Source organism: Bos mutus, chromosome 16 (genome assembly GCF_027580195.1).
Source record: "Bos mutus isolate GX-2022 chromosome 16, NWIPB_WYAK_1.1, whole genome shotgun sequence".
Lineage (NCBI taxonomy): Eukaryota > Metazoa > Chordata > Mammalia > Artiodactyla > Bovidae > Bos > Bos mutus.
The window spans coordinates 35,050,508-35,068,204 of NC_091632.1; the positions used below are offsets into that span (position 1 = coordinate 35,050,508).

Genomic DNA, 17,697 nt, shown 5'->3' on the forward strand with positions numbered 1-17,697 from the left:
CGCAAAAAAGGGAGGGGGCAGGGAATGGCGATGTTCCACTATGGATCCAGAAGTGATGAGAAAGGAGGATGTGAAGGGGTGGCAGCAGTGAAAAGGTACTGTGTGTTCTGAATTGGGGATCCCGATGGGAAAAATGCCACTGGAGCCAAACAGAGGTAGAACAGGGTGCTTGAAACAGCGTGTGGGGAGGGGGCCGCATTTTATATCTCTGTAGACTAAGTGTGACCATGGGCACCAGTAGAAGATAGTCTTGCTGTTGGAGAGGGAGAAACAGAAACCAGGGCAGTGAGTGACCACCCTTACTGATGTTCCAGTGTCCTGTTACTACTGATGTTTTCACGGAAGAAAAGGCTGAGAATCAGACCCTTAGAGTATTTAAGGACCCTTGAGCTTGGTGTGGGGGAGGGACAGTGCATGACTGCAACAAGGAATCATTTACTTGGAAAGACTGGGTTGGGGGGCGGGGGGTGTGAGGGACGAATCAGGAGGAAGGAGGGCTCCTCTGCTCTCTATGTATTTAAATGTACGTATAGCATAAGTCTAGGAGGACAGAGCACTGAGGCAGTGAGAACGGGGGCAGTAGGGTTATGGGTACTTTGAATAAAGCACCCTTGACTTTGTAGTTTATGTTGAACATGTATTTCTCTTACACCCACCACAAATAATAGTGCTGTTTACATTTTGAAAACAACACCCCCCCCCATGTGCTTTCCCAATGTAATTCAAAGACATTATGGTCTGACCATCCCAGTGCAGTACTGAGCTCACCTACCTCACATTTCCCAGCTTCCTGTTTAGAACTTAGGGGACTACCAGCTGAAAACTGCTTGTCCGTTACCTTTTTTACCTCTGCATAAGGCAACTTCATACCTCAGGTCTTAGTCCAGGCCCTAAGAGTTGCAGACAGATGTCACGGGCTTCAAGAAAGCTCACCCTCGTCATGTCTTCTCCCCCTGGCCTTTCTATGCTCCCAGTAGCACCCTCAACTTGCTCTTAAGGCTCTGTACAGTTTTTAGCACTCTGTGCATCTCTTTCCCACTGCTTTCACAGACTCTGAGCTCAAAAGGGTTAGGGCCTCCTTTTTCAGCCAAGATGGCTGTGTTGCGTATGCCCAGTGTATTTAGAAATATCATTCCTCTGGAGACACTCACCAATTGCTCATCTAGCAGATACCTGAGGGGGAAGATGCCCAGGTGGGTGACAGAGCGCTCTGTGCACTGTCTGTGCTTAGGCTACCAGCATCTCTTTGAGGTTTAATTTTATACGTTCGTGGCATGGGAACCCCAAGCTGAAATAAAAAATATACTTAGTCTTGGACCATTGGAATCCCCAGGGCTCCAGTATAAACAGGACCCAATGTTCCCTTAGGACATATCCATCACCAGGGTCACACGGGACAAAGAACAGTCCATGAGCAAGTATTACCAATAAAAGACTGAAAGCAGGGTGAGCTCCCACAAGGTAACTTGCATATTCATCAAGCAGGATAATTAATTCCTCAAGAGCTGGAGAATATAGAACAACCTGAGATGGATAAATAAGACAATTTAATGACATATAACTAGACATTTAGAGGGTAGAGTTTGAGAGTTCGGACATGTGTACATCCATGCGCCAGTAGTAACAACAGGCTTCACTGGCAGTCCATTGGTTAAGATTCTGCTTCCACAACAGGGGACATAGGTTCTGTCCCTGGTGGGGGAAGGTCCTGTATGTCAAAAAACAAATAGAATGGTAACATGTATCACCCTCAACAATTGCTTATACCTCTTTGTAATTCCTCCTTGGGCTCCCCTCCACCTGCCCCCCATCTCATCAGGTGACCACTGAGCTGTTTCCTGTTGTATAGATTAGTTTGTATTTTCTAGAATTTTACATAAATGGAATCATAGAGTATGTGCTGTCTTTTTTTTTTGTGGGTGGCAGTCTGATTTCTGTCACTCAGCACATTCATTTTGAGATTCACCAATAATCTTGCACATATAAATAGTTGGTTCATTTCTGTTGCTGAGAAGTATTCCAGTGTATGGGTGTTCCCCATTTCATTTATCCATTCACCTCTTGATGGACACTTGGGTTGTTTCCAGCTTCTAGCTACTACAGTTAAGGCTGCTGTGAACATCCAAGAATGAAACTTCATATGGACATATTCTTTCATATCTCTTCAGTTAATGCTTGAGCACAGGATGATTAGATCACATGTTCAAATGTGTGTTTAACTTCTTAAGGAACTGCTGCCAAATTGTTGGCAAAGCGGATGTACTATTTTACATTCCACAAGCAGTGTTCCAGTTTCTCCACATCCTTGCCAGCATTTGATGTGATTAATCTTTTCAGTTTTAAATGTTTTTAATAGCTGATGTCTCATGGTATCTCAATGTGTTTTTAATGTATATTTACCTAATTACTAATGAAATGAAGCATAGTTTCAGGTGCTTATTTGCTGTTGCTATGTCATCTTTGATGAGGTGTCCAAATCATTTGTGCATTTAACACTGTGTTGTAATTAAGTTGTGCTGTGTGCTCAGTCGCTTTAGTTATGTCCAACTCTTTGCAGCCCTATGGACTGTAGCCCGCCAGGCTCCTCTGTCCACAGGATTCTCCAGGCAAGAATACTGGAGTGGGTTGCCATGCCCTTCTCCAGGGGACCTTCCCAACCCAGGGACTGAACCAGGGTTTCTTGTGTCTCCTGCATTGCAGGCAGATTCTTCACACTAATCTACTTGGGGATCCCCAATTAAGTGTGTATATATATTTTCCAGATATGTGATTTATAGATGTTTTCTCCTTGCAGTCTGTCTTGTTCTCTGATCAGTATCTTTCAAAGTCAAAAGTTAAGTTTGATAAAGTATAATTTATCAATTTGTTCTTTTATAGATTGCAGTAAAATATCTGCTATGAAAAATATACTGATGGGATTAATGGTAGATTAGAGATTAAAGAAGAGAAGGGTATTAAATAGAAGATATACCGATAGAAAGTATAAATGAAACAGAAAAAATGAACAGAATATCAGTGAGCTATGGGGCAGCCTCCAGCAACTGATATACATGGAATCAGTGTCCCCAGTGGGTGGGTTGACACTCTGGCTAGTTGTTAGCGACACTGCTCCTGGCCCTGCTTGAACTCAGGAATTTTGCCTCTGATTCCATTTGTTGCTACCTTTCTTGGCCCAGTGATTCCCTCACACACACTAGTCAGTCCTAAGCTACAGATCTTCACGTCCTCTTCCTTCCAATTTCTGCCCCTCAGTCTCCAGCCACCTTGGCCTCCCAGAGCCGTCCACTCAAGTCAGGACAGTACTTGACTCTGCCTGAGTCTCTCCTCTGTGCTCTGCATCCTGAAAGTCCTCCAGACAGTAAGCTGAAACAGTCACAGAACTCTCTTTCACAGTTCATCTCTTTCCTTTCTCATTAGGGGTCATGGCCCTTCATTGCAGCCAATGTATTTAGAACTGTTGTTTCACATATTTTGTATGGTTTTTTAGTTGCTTCAGGTGAAAGAGTAATTCTGATCCCTGTTACTTCATTTTGGCCGGAATCATCAGATCAGATCAGTCGCTCAGTCGTGTCCGACTCTTTTCGACCCCATGAACCGCAGCACGCCAGGCCTCCCCGTCCATCACCAACTCCCAGAGTTCACTGAGACTCACATCCATCGAGTCAGTGATGCCATCCAGCCATCTCATCCTCTGTCGTCCCCTTCTCCTCTTGCCCCCAATCCCTCCCAGCATCAGAGTCTTTTCCAGTGAGTCAACTCTTCACATGAGGTGGCCAAAGTACTGGAGTTTCAGCTTCAGCGTCATTCCTTCCAAAGAAATCCCAGGGCTGATCTCCTTCAGAATGGACTGGTTGGATCTCCTTGCAGTCCAAGGGACTCTCAAGAGTCTTCTCCAACACCACAGTTCAAAAGCATCAATTCTTCGGCACTCAGCCTTCTTCACAGTCCAACTCTCACATCCATACATGACCACAGGAAAAACCATAGCCTTGACTAGACGAACCTTTGTTGGCAAAGTAATGTCTCTGCTTTTGAATATGCTATCTAGGTGGGTCATAACTTTCCTTCCAAGGAGTAAGCGTCTTTTAATTTCATGGCTGCAGTCACCATCTATAGTGATTTTGGAGCCCAGAAAAATAAAGTCTGACACTGTTTCCACTGTTTCCCCATCTATTTCCCATGAAGTGGTGGGACCGGATGCCATGATCTTCATTTTCTGAATGTTGAGCTGTAAGCCAACTTTTTCACTCTCCACTTTCACTTTCATCAAGAGGCTTTTTAGTTCCTCTTCACTTTCTGCCATAAGGGTGGTGTCATCTGCATATCTGAGGTTATTGCTATTTCTCCTGACAATCTTAATTCCAGCTTGTGTTTCTTCCAGTCCAGCGTTTCTCATGGTGTACTCTGCATATAAGTTAAATAAACAGGGTGACAATATACAGCCTTGACGAACTCCTTTTCCTATTTGGAACCAGTCTGTTGTTCCATGTCCAGTTCTAACTGTTGCTTCCTGATCTGCATACAAATTTCTCAGGAGGCAGATCAGGTGTTCTGGTATTCCCATCTCTTTCATTGTTTATTGTGATCCACATAGTCAAAGGCTTTGGCATAGTCAATAAAGCAGAAATAGATGTTTTTCTGGAACTCTCTTGCTTTTTCCATGATCCAGTGGATGTTGGCAATTTGATCTCTGGTTCCTCTGCCTTTTCTAAAACCAGCTTGAACATTAGGAAGTTCACAGTTCACATATTGCTGAAGCCTGGCTTGGAGAATTTTGAGCATTACTTTACTAGCATGTGAGATGAATGCAATTGTGCGGTAGTTTGAGCATTCTTTGGCATTGCCTTTCTTTGGGATTGGAATGAAAACTGACCTTTTCCAGAATCATAAGTAGGAATCATAAGTCTCACTAAATCCATTTTAAAGAGAGTGAAATGTGGAAACTCATCCTACAGATGTTAAGATCATAATGGTAAGACTAATAGAGGATGACAATAGGAAAAGATAATCAGATCAATGCCTGTAAAGAGACCCATGCATGTGCCGGGATGTGGTATGTGATGTGGGGCTATCCACATACTAGAAAAGGATAGATTGTTTCTGCAGACCAGATTGGGGTACTGATATAAAATGTTGGATCCCTACCTCACACCATATACAAAGGTGCCCTCTAGGCAACTAAAGACATAAAAAAAGTAAAGTCATAAAGCCAGTTGAAAGAAATATTTTATGGGGACCACTTATGTATTCTTTGGGTATGCAAGAATTGCTTAAGACCAAAAAAATACATACAACTTACAGGGGAAAAAGGTCTCATGTCATCAAAATTAAGGTTATGTTTTCAACAAAGGACACTACTGACAATGTTAACAGTATAGGAGAAAATATTTGTGACAGCTAAATGGTCAAGGGTATGTATCTAGAACTATGCTGTTCAGTACATAAACATATATGGATATTTAAACTTAACACTTAATTAAAACTTACAATGCAATTTCTCAGTTACACTAACCACAGTATCCACAATGACTTATTAGTGACTTACTACTGACTAGTGACCACTGTGATTGAATTGTGTTCCTCAAAAGAATAAGTTGATGTCCTAACTCCTGTTATCTGTGGATGTGCCCTTATTTGAAAATAGGGGTCTTTGGATTTCCCTGGTGTCCAAATGGGTTTAACCATCTAGTGGTTAAAAATCCACGTGCCAATGCAGGGGACATGGGTTTAATCCCTGATCTGGGGAGATTCCATATGCCAAAGGACAGCTAAGCCTGTGGGTTACTGCTAGTGAAGCTGGAGCGCCCTAGAGCCCCTGCTCTGCAACCAGAGAAGCCATTGCAATGAGAAGCCCATGGACCTAGCCCTGCTCGCCACGACTAAAGAAAGCCCACATACAGCAACAAAAACCCAACACAACAAAAAATAACATTTTTTTAAAAAGGGTCTTTGCAGATGCAATCAAATTATAACAGATTAAGGTGAGCAATAATACAGTGAGTAGTAGTATTGGTCTCTCAATAGTACAGTGAGACTCACAAAAGGTTTCAGGTCTCTAGCCTCCAGAACCCTGAGAGGACAAATTCCTGTTCTGAGACACCCAGTTTGAGATTTTGTTGGGGCAGCCCCAGGACACTAAGACAGCACAGATAAAGCACATCTTCACAATTTCAGAAAGTCCCATTGGGCAGAACTGGGTATTTGCAGAGCTCTTGAAAACCAAGGGGGAAAAGCCATAGTGATGGAAAGTTGTACAAGAACGTGAATGAGCAGTTCATCTGAGGGGAGACTCAAACAGCCAATAGGACTGGGAAGTGGTCGGCAGCCTCTCCAGTGAGCAGAACAGACTCAAATCCAGTTCCTGCTATGGCACTGACAGATGAGCATGAGATAGAACACAGTGGTGCAGAGCACTTGTGAGACATCAGTAAGTCACAACCTCTCTGCACTGCTTTAGCCATTAAAAACAAGCTGATAATGGTGAAATTAGGTAAGCACATCCCTAAGATCCACGTTCTCTCACCTAGAAAAATCCTCACACAGGTCCCTGAGGAGTATGGACAAGGGTTTTCATGGTGACACAGTGATCAGCATGGCAGCCACCCGTGTTCCTCCAGGGGTGAGGACAAGTCAGCCTGAGGGACACACACTAGAAATTGCACATAATGAACAGAAATGAAATATTTGTGCATTCTGCAGCATGGATAAATCTCAGGGTGTAGAGTTTAAAAAAAAAAAAAAATGAGCAGCACAAGATCAGAGTGGTTTCCAGGAGGGAAGGGAACAGGCATGGGGAGAATTTGCCAGACTGGAATCCTAATTGAGCAGAACAGAGACACCGGGGCAAAGGAAGGAGAGTGCATATAAAAGTTGGGGAGGAAGAGAAAGGCAGGTCCCAGATGTGTGAGGCCATGTAATTAACACATGGCTAACAGCAGAGCTGGGATGTTATAGACACCATCCCAGCCCGCCCACTCCCCACCTAAGAGTGAGGGAAACCTGGCTCTGTTATATGTGACCAAAAGGACAAAGCAGTGACTGACTCACATCCAGACTCAAGAAAATAAGAGGGGCTTCCCTGGTGGTCCAGTGGCTAAGACTGCATTCCCAGTGCAAGGGGGCCTGAGTTTAATCCCTGGTCAGGGAACTAGATATCACATACTGTAACTAAAGATTCCACATGCGAAAACTAAGACCCAGCGCAGCCGAATTTTTTTTAAAAAAGGAAAAAGAAGCAGCATGCTGACATCCCTATAGATAGAGAAGACAAACCAGAAAGACATGCCCAAAAAACAGACATTTAAACCAAATGTTTCATTGTAAGCCAAACAGGAAAAGGATAGTTTTGAAAAAACACCCTGCATCAGAAATGAAGGGGACATTTCCAGACCACTGGAAAAAAATGAAGATTTGAAAAGACAGCCAATACAAGGTAGAAATGAGCTAGCATCTCTAAAATGAAAGTGAAAGTGAAGTCGCTCAGTCGTGTCTGACTCTGCAACCCCATGGACTGTAGCCTACCAGGCTCCTCTGTCCGTGGGATTTTCCAGGCAAGAGTACTGGAGTGGGTTGCCATTTACTTCTCCAGGGAATCTTCTCGACCCAGGGATTGAACCCAGGTCTCACATTGTAGACAGATGCTTTACCGTCTGAGGTGCATCTCTAAAGGAGAGGGAAATCTGGGGCCTTGAAAGAAGACTGCCCGTGGCCCCTGGGCTCGTGCCTTCAGGTCAGGTGCAGCCTGACGCCTCCCTGGAAGGGGGCTGCTACCTTCTCTCTCAGCTGGCTCAGTGAGGACACATTCCCAGTCCCCAAAAAGCTGCAGCGAGGCTGAAGGAGGCTCTAGCTGTCAGCGTCCAGGACTCTCTAAGCTGAAGTGGCCAAACTGCACATCCCCCCGGTCTCCAGTGGCTCCCTGGCTGTCCCTCTGGACCAAATCCAACAGCCCAGACCACTGATCCTGAGATCTCAGGGAAACGCTGGCCCCACACCCTGCCCCTGTGGAGGGATGTTTTGTCCACTGCACCCAATCCTGTCTGCACATTTTTGTGTCCCCTAGCTCATCAGCCCCCAGGTATATGAGGTCCTCACAGGCCAGCACAGATGAAACCGGTTTCTCCTAAGAGAGCAGAGGCCAGAATATCCAGTGGACCAACAGCGCAAGCAGCTGCCTGGGGGCCATGGGGAGGGGCCTGAGCAGGCAGGCAGGCAAGCAAGCAAGCATCTAGCCTACAGGTGTCATTGTCGGGGCCTCAGAGCCAGCCACACAGGGCATTGGGCACGTGTTCACAAAACGACTGTTGATCCCTCCTGCTGGCTGAGTGTGGAACACAAGCTGTGGGGCAGGTCTGGGCACCAGAGGGCGTGCATTTGGTAGCGGAATCTCAAGGACCCCAGAATTCTGAGCAGAATCAGGCTATGCATGCAGCCCTGGGGATCTCGGCCCAGACGCATGTCCAGTCATGGCATGGACAGTAACAGCACAGACACTTAACTCTTCTCTGCGTGGCTGACCTCACGTAAGCCTCCAAACAGGCCTCTGAGACTGCTCCTATGACTGTTTCCACTTCACAGGTGAGACAGAGGCGCTGATGGCTGTGTGTGGCTCTTTAAAGGCCAGGCCAGGCCTACAGCCAGGCAACCCTTCAGTGTTTCAGAAGCGGAACAGTTCTTTCTGCCCCACAGCAGAAAAATCACAAGCTTAGGCAAATTGCCTTCAGGCACCAGTGAGGAGGGTGAAGTCCTGACCAAGGAACAGCCATCAGGACCCTACCTCCAGGGCACAGGGAAGACGCGTGTGCCCCCACCAGCCTTGCATGAGTCAGAGAGGGCAGGGGGAAAGGAGAGGGAGGCTCCTCCAGGACATGGTGGGGATGGAGGACTGGGGACTCGGTAGGGCAGAAGCCTGAGTGTCCCTTGCACCCCCTGGGGAGGACCGAGGGGCCACTGGGGAAAGGCGCAGCTTCGGAGATGGCAAGGCTTCAGAAGTGCTCTTCCTGAACACCAGCTCCAGGCTGTTTCCAGAGCCTGTGCTCCCCCACCACTGTGCTGGGCTGGGCACTGGGCCTCTAAGAAGCCCCTGAACAGAGCCCTGCAAAGTCATCTCTGAAGCAGAAGCCTGCAGGTCAGGGCTGACCAGTCTGAAGAATCAGCTGGGAGGACAGGCCTGAGGCTCTACCTGACATGAATTCAATCAGGGCCACAGACCAGATTGGGTGCAGGGCGAGGGAAGGGTCCAGGGCAGACCTCCCAACAACTTCATGGTGGCCCCAGCTCTGAAACCGGCTGCACACAGGAGCTGGAGGCTGGACTGCCCGCCTGTGGAAGATACCTGAGCGCCCTCACAGGTGGCAGAGGGATGCAGAAGGCCCCCAGGAAGCCAGGATGAAGTAAAACCCCTCCTACTCCCAGGGCTGTCTAGACACTGCACTGCACCCCCACCCCCTGGTGGCAGGGATGAGTCACTCCTTAGAGCCTGGCCCGCCCACAGCTGTTTGCTCAGAAGGGTCACCGCCAGCTGCAGAATCTCAAGGACACCCTAGCCTAGGTGGGGGAGGCCCAGGGTGGGGTGGGGGAAGGGCCAGAGGAGCCCTGCTTGCGACCTGTGCCCCCTACCCCAGCTCCAGCACCACGTGGGGAGACCCAGGCCAGGGAGGGGGCTCTCCTGGAGGTGTCTAATTGCAGCTTGTCTTAGCTCGAGTAGATCATCCCTGAGACTGGGCTTTTTCTAACCGCAGCAGTGCCGCCCTGCCCCCACCCAACAGAGCAGGCAGGGAGAAGACGCTTTCCCCAGCTCCCTGGGTGGAAAGGCCAGCCAGGGACATGCCGCCTGTTCCTCTGACACAAACTGCAAGGGCAGCATGCCTGTGCCCCTGGCCTGTGCTGACCCCAGGTGACCTGGCAAAGGGTTCAGGGCCAACCACTGGACTGACTGATGCCTGAGGAGCCAGGAAAAGGGGCTCAACTTTCACCCTACCCCTTCTCTCCCCTGTCACAAATAAGTACACAAAACAGTGGTTTTGGTCTAAGAATGATGGACATTTAGACACTGGTACCAGGCTCACACCTGGCCAGTGCCACACCAGGGGTGGGCAGAGCAAGGACAGAGAGGTAGGGAGTGGGCATTTCGGGGGCACCAGCCAGGCTGCTGGTGTGGGGGTCACTGGTGGCTGCTGGGGTGAGCGGGGAGGAGTTAGCCACAGTGACTCCAGAAGTGCCAGGTCCAGAACGGCCAGAGTCAGGGGCTCACACAGAGCCCAGCGTTGTCATGTGGTTGGTGCCCACAGAGGGGCAAGGCCGGTCTTCAGTCCATGGTGAGAGGGTGGAGGGGCCCGGCAGGCAGCAGCATCTCCAGCAGCTCTAGGAGGGGGTGGACGGTACTGTCCGTCATGCTGTGGTTGAGGCTTGGGATCCAGACCACAGTGGCAGGTCCAGCCGGGCAAGGTTGGCATCTGTCCTGTGCCCTCTGCATACAACACTGTTCTTTCAGACCAGTCCCATCTTCCCAGCCACCTGCCCCGTCACCGAGGAAAGTCCTCTCCAGAAACGCAAAAGGAAAGGGAAGGAACCCAGCCCAGGCAAAGCACCAGCTTCCCCCCAAGGTCAGGGACACTCACCCTGGATACAACAGCTGAACGCTGGGCCGCCTGCTGAGCTAAGCCGTGGCTTCCAGCCTGTCGGATGCTCAAACGAGGAAATGCCGCGGGACCCTGCTTCCCCAGGCCAATCACTCCTGCAAAGCTTGAAGGGAGGGTCCCCAGGGGGCTTTAGCCAGAAGCACACACAAGCTGCCAGCATCGGGGCCACAGATCTTTTCCGACAGTATTGGACGGGTGGCTGGCTCCCGCAATGGGCCGGAGATACTAAGGCACGAAGCTACCTAAACCCACTGGGGCGGGGCGGGGAGGGGACAGGCTCGAGGGCCCTTGAGTTGGTCAAGTACACAGTGACCAAGCCATGACGATAGCCTGGCTTTTTTCCAACTCGGCACGGGCTGGAGGCGCAGGGTGACGGCCAGGGGCTGCCGATGGCTCTTCTGAAAAGGGGCTCTGTGGTCTCACGGCGCCGCCAAAGGCCTCTGGAGAGCGAGGAGAGCCCTGGACAGGGCTGGCACCTCTCCTCAGGCCCAAGGGCCAGTCCCGAACTGGAATCTGGGAGTCAGCTGCTCGGCTGGGAAGGTCGTCCGGTGACTCCAGGCCCTGGTAAGGGCCGGTGCCCCATCCATCTCCAGAAGGCCCTGTGTGGAGGTCCTAAAGAGGGAGCAGGAGCGACGAGGGGAGAGCGGGCCGAGGGCTCGGGGCCTCCTGCGCCCTAGTCGGGCAGGTAGAGCCCGGGCGGGCAGGTGCCTCGCGCTTCAGGGCTGCCTGCGTAGGCCCGGGCGCCCGAAGGCCGGGTGCATGAGGTTCTCGGTGATGTAGGCCACGAGCAGGCAGATGACCACGAGCATAACGCAGATGGAACCACCCACCGCCGTCATGGCCACCACGATCTCCCGCATGCCGGCAGGCTCGGCGGCGAACTCCACACACTCGGCGGGTGCGGCGGGTTCCGGGGCGCCTGCCGGCTCGGCTCGCAGCGGCAGTGGCTGCAGGCAAAGGCGATAGCGCACGCCGTCGTGCACATCGGGCAGCAGGTAGTCGCGGCAGGAGGCGCCGAGCAGCACGCGTTCGCATGGGAAGCGCGTGTAGGCGCCACGCCACGAGCAGTTAAGCGCGAAGGCGCGCACGCGGCGCGCCTCGGCTGGCCCCAGGCGCCACTGCAGCAACACGCTGCGGTTGCGCAGGACGCTGGCGCGCAGTGAGCGGCCGGCCGAGGCGTGCGCTGCGCAGCCGGGCGCCTGGCAGCGGAAGCCGCGCGCGGGGCTGCGAAAGCACAGGCGCCCGCCTCCCGCCTCGGGGCCCTCGGGCAGCACCTTGTAGGGACACCAGGGCGCGTCGGCCGCCGGCTCCCAGCCCGGCGGCGTCGGGGCGGCCGTGGCGCAGGGCGGCGGCGCGCAGGCGGCCAGCAGCAGCAACAGCGGCGGGGCGCGCATCCTGCGGCTGGGCCGGGCGGCGGCGGGGCGCGGGCTCGCGGGCGCACGGGCGCGGGCGGTGGGTCACGCGGGCCGCGCCACCGCTCCCCGCGCTCGCCCAGCGCGCCGCGCCCTCCGCCGCCGCCCGCTCCGACCCGCCCCCGCGCCCCGTGCGCGCTCGGACCGGCGCGGCGGCGGAGGCGGGGCCGCCCCACGTCCCGCCCCCCTTAACCCTCGCTGGGCCGCAGCCACCCGGAGATCGGATCTCGCAGGAGAGGGGGCGGCTGCGCGAGTGGGGCGGGGGCCGGCTGTGGCCAGCTGCGCCGAGGCCGCTGTGCCTGTTGGCCTCTCGCCGTATGAGCGCCCTTCGGAGCCCTGCCACTTCCCGCCCTGCCAGGCCTTTCTAGGGCTTTTCCGTGGCTTTGGCAGACTGGGGTCTCGAGTCGTGGCCCACGGGGGCAGCTCCGCGACTCTCCTTGGCCATGCCCGGCGAGAACGCGGTGTGACTCTGGGTAGGGAGAACCAGAGGTCTGGAGCGCGCGCGGCTTCACGCCGCCTCATCCCAGACCCACGGTGGTGACCGGCAAAGAAAGGGTCCCACATGCCCTAACTTGGAAGGGGTGAGGATGGAAACGCCCCCCCCCATCCCCCGACCCCAGGCTTCTGCTCCTTGAGAGGTGGACTGCGCCGACCTGGGAGGGGCGCCAGCGAGAAGAGGCTTCCTCATCTGAAAACTATTCATTCTGCACCAAAGAGGCAGCTACAGGGTGGACCACTCTAATTTTTCCCTCGGCTTCTCGCAGATAGGGCCCTGGGGCAGCCCTCTGGATCTCCGAGAAGAGAGCAGGAATGCACAAAGGGAAGAACCCTCCACAAGCCCACCGGATGCAGCGGGCGGACCTTACTACCCTGGGAAGGAAGGGCACACACCTTCCCCCACTCCTGTCTTCAGCATGGGCCAGAGACCGGGAGCCGCCCCTGTCGGTCCGGATGCCTCTCAGGGCCAGGGGGCCCCTAGCCAAGCCTGCCTGACCTGACTGGATGTGAAGCAGGAGCGCCTCACGTGCAGGGAGCACAGCTCTGAGCAGCGAGAGGGAGGGGTCCCTGGCCACTGTCCTGTGGACCCTGGTCCCCTCGCAGCCCCTTCCAAGTGCTACTCTCACCTGAGGACACGGGAGGGACAAGGTGGTCTCCAGCACTCACTGAGTCCTTGCTCTCCATGCACCCGCCCATGGAGCATCCTACTTCCACCCCCCTCACCACTTCCTGGTCATCCCGCAGAATTCTGTGTCAGCACTGGATAGCAAGACCTCAACCGGAGCCTGAAGCTAGGGGTTAGCGGCCCCCTACCCAGGCCCAACACTCCTGCCCCTCAACACCAGGCCTCTCTGGCTCCTTCAGATCCAGAGCAGGGTCTCCCCAGGTCTCTACACCTACTGGGGTAGGGTTGGGGTGAGAGTTTAGAGAGAGGCACCCTGGCCCTGCCTCTGGCTTCTCCCTCTGCAGGTGGAGATGGGGCTGGGTTCAGCCTCTTGCCTGGCGTCATGGGGGACTCAGGAGCTCCCCCAGGAAGGCAGAAAGTTACAGTGACCCAGGGACCCCCACATCCTCACCCTCAGCTTCCTGGGGCCTGGACCAGCTTGCTCACACCGGGTTTCCAGTGGGAGCTAAGGCTGCTGCAACTGCTCTGCCCGAGGGGTTAGTTGTCAGAGGGGGCCATGGTCCTCTGGGCCAGAGAGCCGCCAGGTAACCACTTCACCTGCCCACACCTGAGACAGGTGGAAAAAGGACTGTTCAGAGCTTTTCCAGCTGATCGGGGGTGAGGGGAGAAGTCCAGTTAGATCCAACCTCAGATGTCCCTGGGGAGTCTGGTGCCCATGCCCTGAGCTTGTTCTGTGGTTGGGGGCTCACACACCAATGCTGAGCTTCCTGGTCAGGCAGCTCCTGGCTGGAGGGATGGGCCAGGCATGAGGTTGCGGGATCTGCTGTTTCCCGGTCTGGGCTTGACTCTGCAGAGCATGGTCTGGGCAAAGAGCAGGTGTTGGGGGAGGGGCGTGTTCTGCTCCTATCCAGGGTATGAGGAGCTGCTGCAGGCTTGGGGTGGGGGCAAGTGTGACAAAGCCCTGCTTCCCAGCAGAGGGCTCTGGGCTGGTAAAGCAAACAAACTCCCCAGAAATCCACCCTTCACCTCACATCAGCCCCCACACCCACCTCTGCAGCTGTCCCTGCCAGTGGCCACCAGGGTTACCATCTCTAGTTCTGCAAAGTCCCGGTCCTAGGGCTCAGCTCTGCAGAGGGGCTGGAACCCCGTCTGTCACCAGCCACAGCCTGTGAGGAATGTAGGTGAATTCTGGGTCCCTTCTCCTAGCCCCACAGAGATGGCCCCTCTCAGATCCTGGATCCACCAGCCCTGAGATCCCCTCGCCAGAGCCCCTACCTGACAGCCCCCAACCCAGAAGCAGGAGCTCATGGAGTCTGCAGGAGCAGCTGGAGCTTCTGTCATTCTTTCCCCACTAAGGGAAGGGGAGGAGAAGTCAAGGTCAGCACCCACAGCCCTCATGTAGCCAAGTGTGGCACCGGTGGCCTCTCTCCCACCAGAAAGGGCAAATGGGCAAGACTGCAAAGACCAGAGGGCCCGTCTTTAACCAACTGTCCACCCATCATGATTGCTCCCTCCCCACAAAGAGACCCTGCTTTGGCTGGAACCAGCTTCCTGAGCATTCCCACTGGAGACCAGAGGACAGGGCCTGGGCTATGCAGACATGGAGGCTGGCTGCTGGGCACAGGGAACAGGGGAGGGTCAGCAGACAGAGAGGAACCAGCATGTGAACTGAAACCAAACCCAACACCCCCACCCCCACCGTGTCTTAGGCGGGTAGCACCTGCCTGCCCCACGTTTGTTCTGCCTTCCAGTGCCAGTGCCTCCGTTTTCCTTTTGGGGGCCTCCATTCTCCACTCTCAGGCTGTGGGCCTTTAGGTGGGTTCACCCACCTTACCCAGGTGTTGGCAGAGCACCCAACCTGGCCAGTCAGACCATCCGCCTGGCCGGAAGGCCTTTGCTGAACCTCACAGAAAGTGTGGTTGCTCCCTTGGCAAGGGTGGACATCCAGCTGCTGACTGGAGGGTGTCTCGGGAAGAGCTGGTCTGTGGATGAAGCCACCGCCAGAGAGAGGCAAGAAACCTACCAGAGTATTTGCACCAGGTGTCTGGATCCAACTTGTCTGAAGCAAGCCCACCCTTGGACTTCACAGTCATAGAGGCCAGGAAAGCCCCTCTTGTGTAAATAGTAGAACACCAGTTTTCTGACCATTGCAACTGAGTTCCACAAATGCGTGGCCTGCGGGCCCCGCTGACCTCCCCAACTTGACCTTCCACCCTCCACCCTCACCCCTTCTCTTTCCAAGAACCCTAGGTCACTCCTTCTGCCTAACATCTCCTCCCTGAACATATGAGCATCTTCCCTCAGCCCTACTTGCCCCTACCCTGACTGGGGTCCGGGGGCCTCAGACAGCAGGGTGGGCAGCCTGGCCCGCTGTCCCTTGGCTCCAGCTGTGAGCTGTGGACACAGACTGAACAGGGGGCTGAGCTGCCTGCGAGGGGCCAGCAAGGCAAGGGGGAGGCTATGGCCCGTGACTGTGAGCGAGAGCACGGGAAACAGGAAGCCGTTTCTGGGCAAGGAAAACATGGCTTCTCAGGTCCTCTGTTGGGAGATCCAGCTGGGGCTGGCCCTAAGGACGTGGCAGGCAGGGAGGGAAGGCCTCCATCCAGCCCCCACAGGTCCAGCTCAGGCACACTTCCCTGTTTGAAGCTCCACTTTCTGGTAGTCAGTATATTTGGTGGCTCAGATGGTAAAGAATCTACTTGCAATACAGGAGACCCAGGTTCAATCTCTGTGTCAGGAAGATCCCTTGCAGAAGGGACTGTCAGCCCACTCCAGTATTCTTGTCTGAGGATCCCATGGACAGAGGAGCCTGGCGGGCTATAGTCCATGGGGTCATAAACAGTTGGACACAACTAAGCAACTAACACTTTCACTTTTACCAGCTGCGTGGTTATTTCCTGAAAGTTCTTTTTAAATCCGCTTAGAGGAGACTTCATATCACGACCACAAATAGAAGAAAAGTCAGTGTCGGATGGTCTTGGCTTCCTGCTTGGAGGCGTCAGACTGACCATCTAAGAGTGACCCCAGAAGCCTCCATGAGCTTAATTCTCTCCACATGCCACCTGCCCCCTCAGATCCCTGGAGGCTGCTGGTCACCCATGGTGTCCCTGTGGTCCCTGCCCCTGCTCGGGAAGGGGCATCCAGGGGAGCCCACCCAGCTCACACCTCATGTCGGGGCCGATCTCCAGGACCTGTGGGAAATGCTTCTACCCAGAGGTGGTGCTGGTGGGGTGGTTGACCAGCCTGGAGCAACCACAGGGGCTTCCAGGAAGCCTCTTGGGGGGACTTCTAGACAGGGTGGCCCCCTGCACCCCATCAGCATCCTGAGAGAGCAGCTGGCGTGGGGCTCCTCAGACTCCGAGCACGGAGGGTCATGGGATGAGCAGGTGACCAAGCTGTTTGGGTTGTCTGAGCAAGAGAGGGTTGGGGCGGCAACTGCCCTCCTGGGCCTGTGTGTTCATGGGAACCACCCTCTCCACAGCCTTGGCATCCCTGGCTGGGTCCTCGCTTCCTGGGGCCAGCCTCTGTTCATGCCCCAAAGGACCACAGAATGACTGCTCCTGCGGGGTGGGGTGGGGACCTGACATCCGAGGAAGGGGGCCTTTTTTATGGGTGCAGCGCTCTCCTCTTGGCAGATATGGGCTCTGAGAAACAAGTTGTCAAGCCCAGGTTGGCCTCTGTGGGGCCATGTTTCTCATGATGCAGCTGGCCGCCCTCCTCCCCTGTAGGACCCAAAGGTGCCTCCGCCACTGGCCGGACAGCCCGGGCTTCTGGGCAGCCTTTGGGGCCCCCCAGCAGCTCATCCTCAGCCAGTGACCTGAGGGAGACCACCCACACCTTGTGGGGAGGGAGAGTGCAGGGGACACTAGAGAGAGGACCCCCACACACCACCACTGGGGTGTGTCGAGAGCCTCTGCACAACTCACTGCCCAATTTGCCCTTGCAGCAAGGTGGCTGGGGCGGCCCTGGCACCCACCCACCCATCCAGCACCCAGCCCCAGCACCCACCCAGCCCCGGCACCCACTGAGCCTCTGCACCCAGCCCCAGATGTCTCCCTACCCAGAACCCCTGCTTCTCTGCTCCCTGAGGACAGAGATGAGCTGAGAGGCTGCAAAAATGTCCCCAGGGCGGCATAGCAGTGGACTGGTGCCTGTTTTCTCACCTGCAGAGGCGGGGGGTAAGTTCTGGCCTCCAGGAGCCCCTAGCAGGGAGCTGGCCCGCAAGACTTGGAGCTTGGAATGGCCGGCTTCTCTGGGCCTCCAAGGATTCTATAAGAGGACAGCACATCGTGGACTATTGGGGCAGACCCGGTTCCCGGGCTCCCAGGACATGCAGGATGGGACCTGGCCTGGGACCTGGCTCCCTTCCCTCCCTAGAGTAGACAAACGGAGAGCCGGCAGTATGCAGGGCAGCAGTTGGGCCTAAGCTTGCCTGATCACAAGCTTGGCAACTGGCAGAGGCAGAACTGAGGCTCAGGATTCCATGAGCCTGGGAAGTGGGGCAGGTCCCACCTGGGGGATCTTC

General features: G+C 54.2%; 1 protein-coding gene across 2 annotated transcripts; it reads right to left on the minus strand.

The window, feature by feature from the left end:
• Positions 1-7,280: 7,280 nt before the first annotated feature.
• Positions 7,281-12,180, minus strand: FNDC10 (fibronectin type III domain containing 10). 2 transcript variants are annotated; one of them, XM_070385049.1, is made up of 2 exons: positions 10,617-12,180; positions 7,281-10,359 (listed from the first exon to the last, which is right to left on the minus strand). In XM_070385049.1, exon 1 carries the CDS (start codon positions 12,029-12,031, stop codon positions 11,354-11,356), a length of 678 nt encoding a protein of 225 aa, XP_070241150.1. In that variant the 5' UTR covers positions 12,032-12,180; the 3' UTR covers positions 7,281-10,359; positions 10,617-11,353. The 2 variants fall into 2 exon arrangements, with proteins under 2 accessions (XP_070241150.1, XP_070241149.1); XM_070385048.1 differs by having other exon boundaries at positions 7,281-10,465.
• Between the last annotated feature and the right edge of the window lie 5,517 nt (positions 12,181-17,697).

Excerpts from the sequence above, each read along its gene's own strand:
- FNDC10 (XM_070385049.1), bottom strand. The coding sequence starts at position 12,031 with ATGCGCGCCCCGCCGCTGTTGCTGCTGCTGGCCGCCTGCGCGCCGCCG.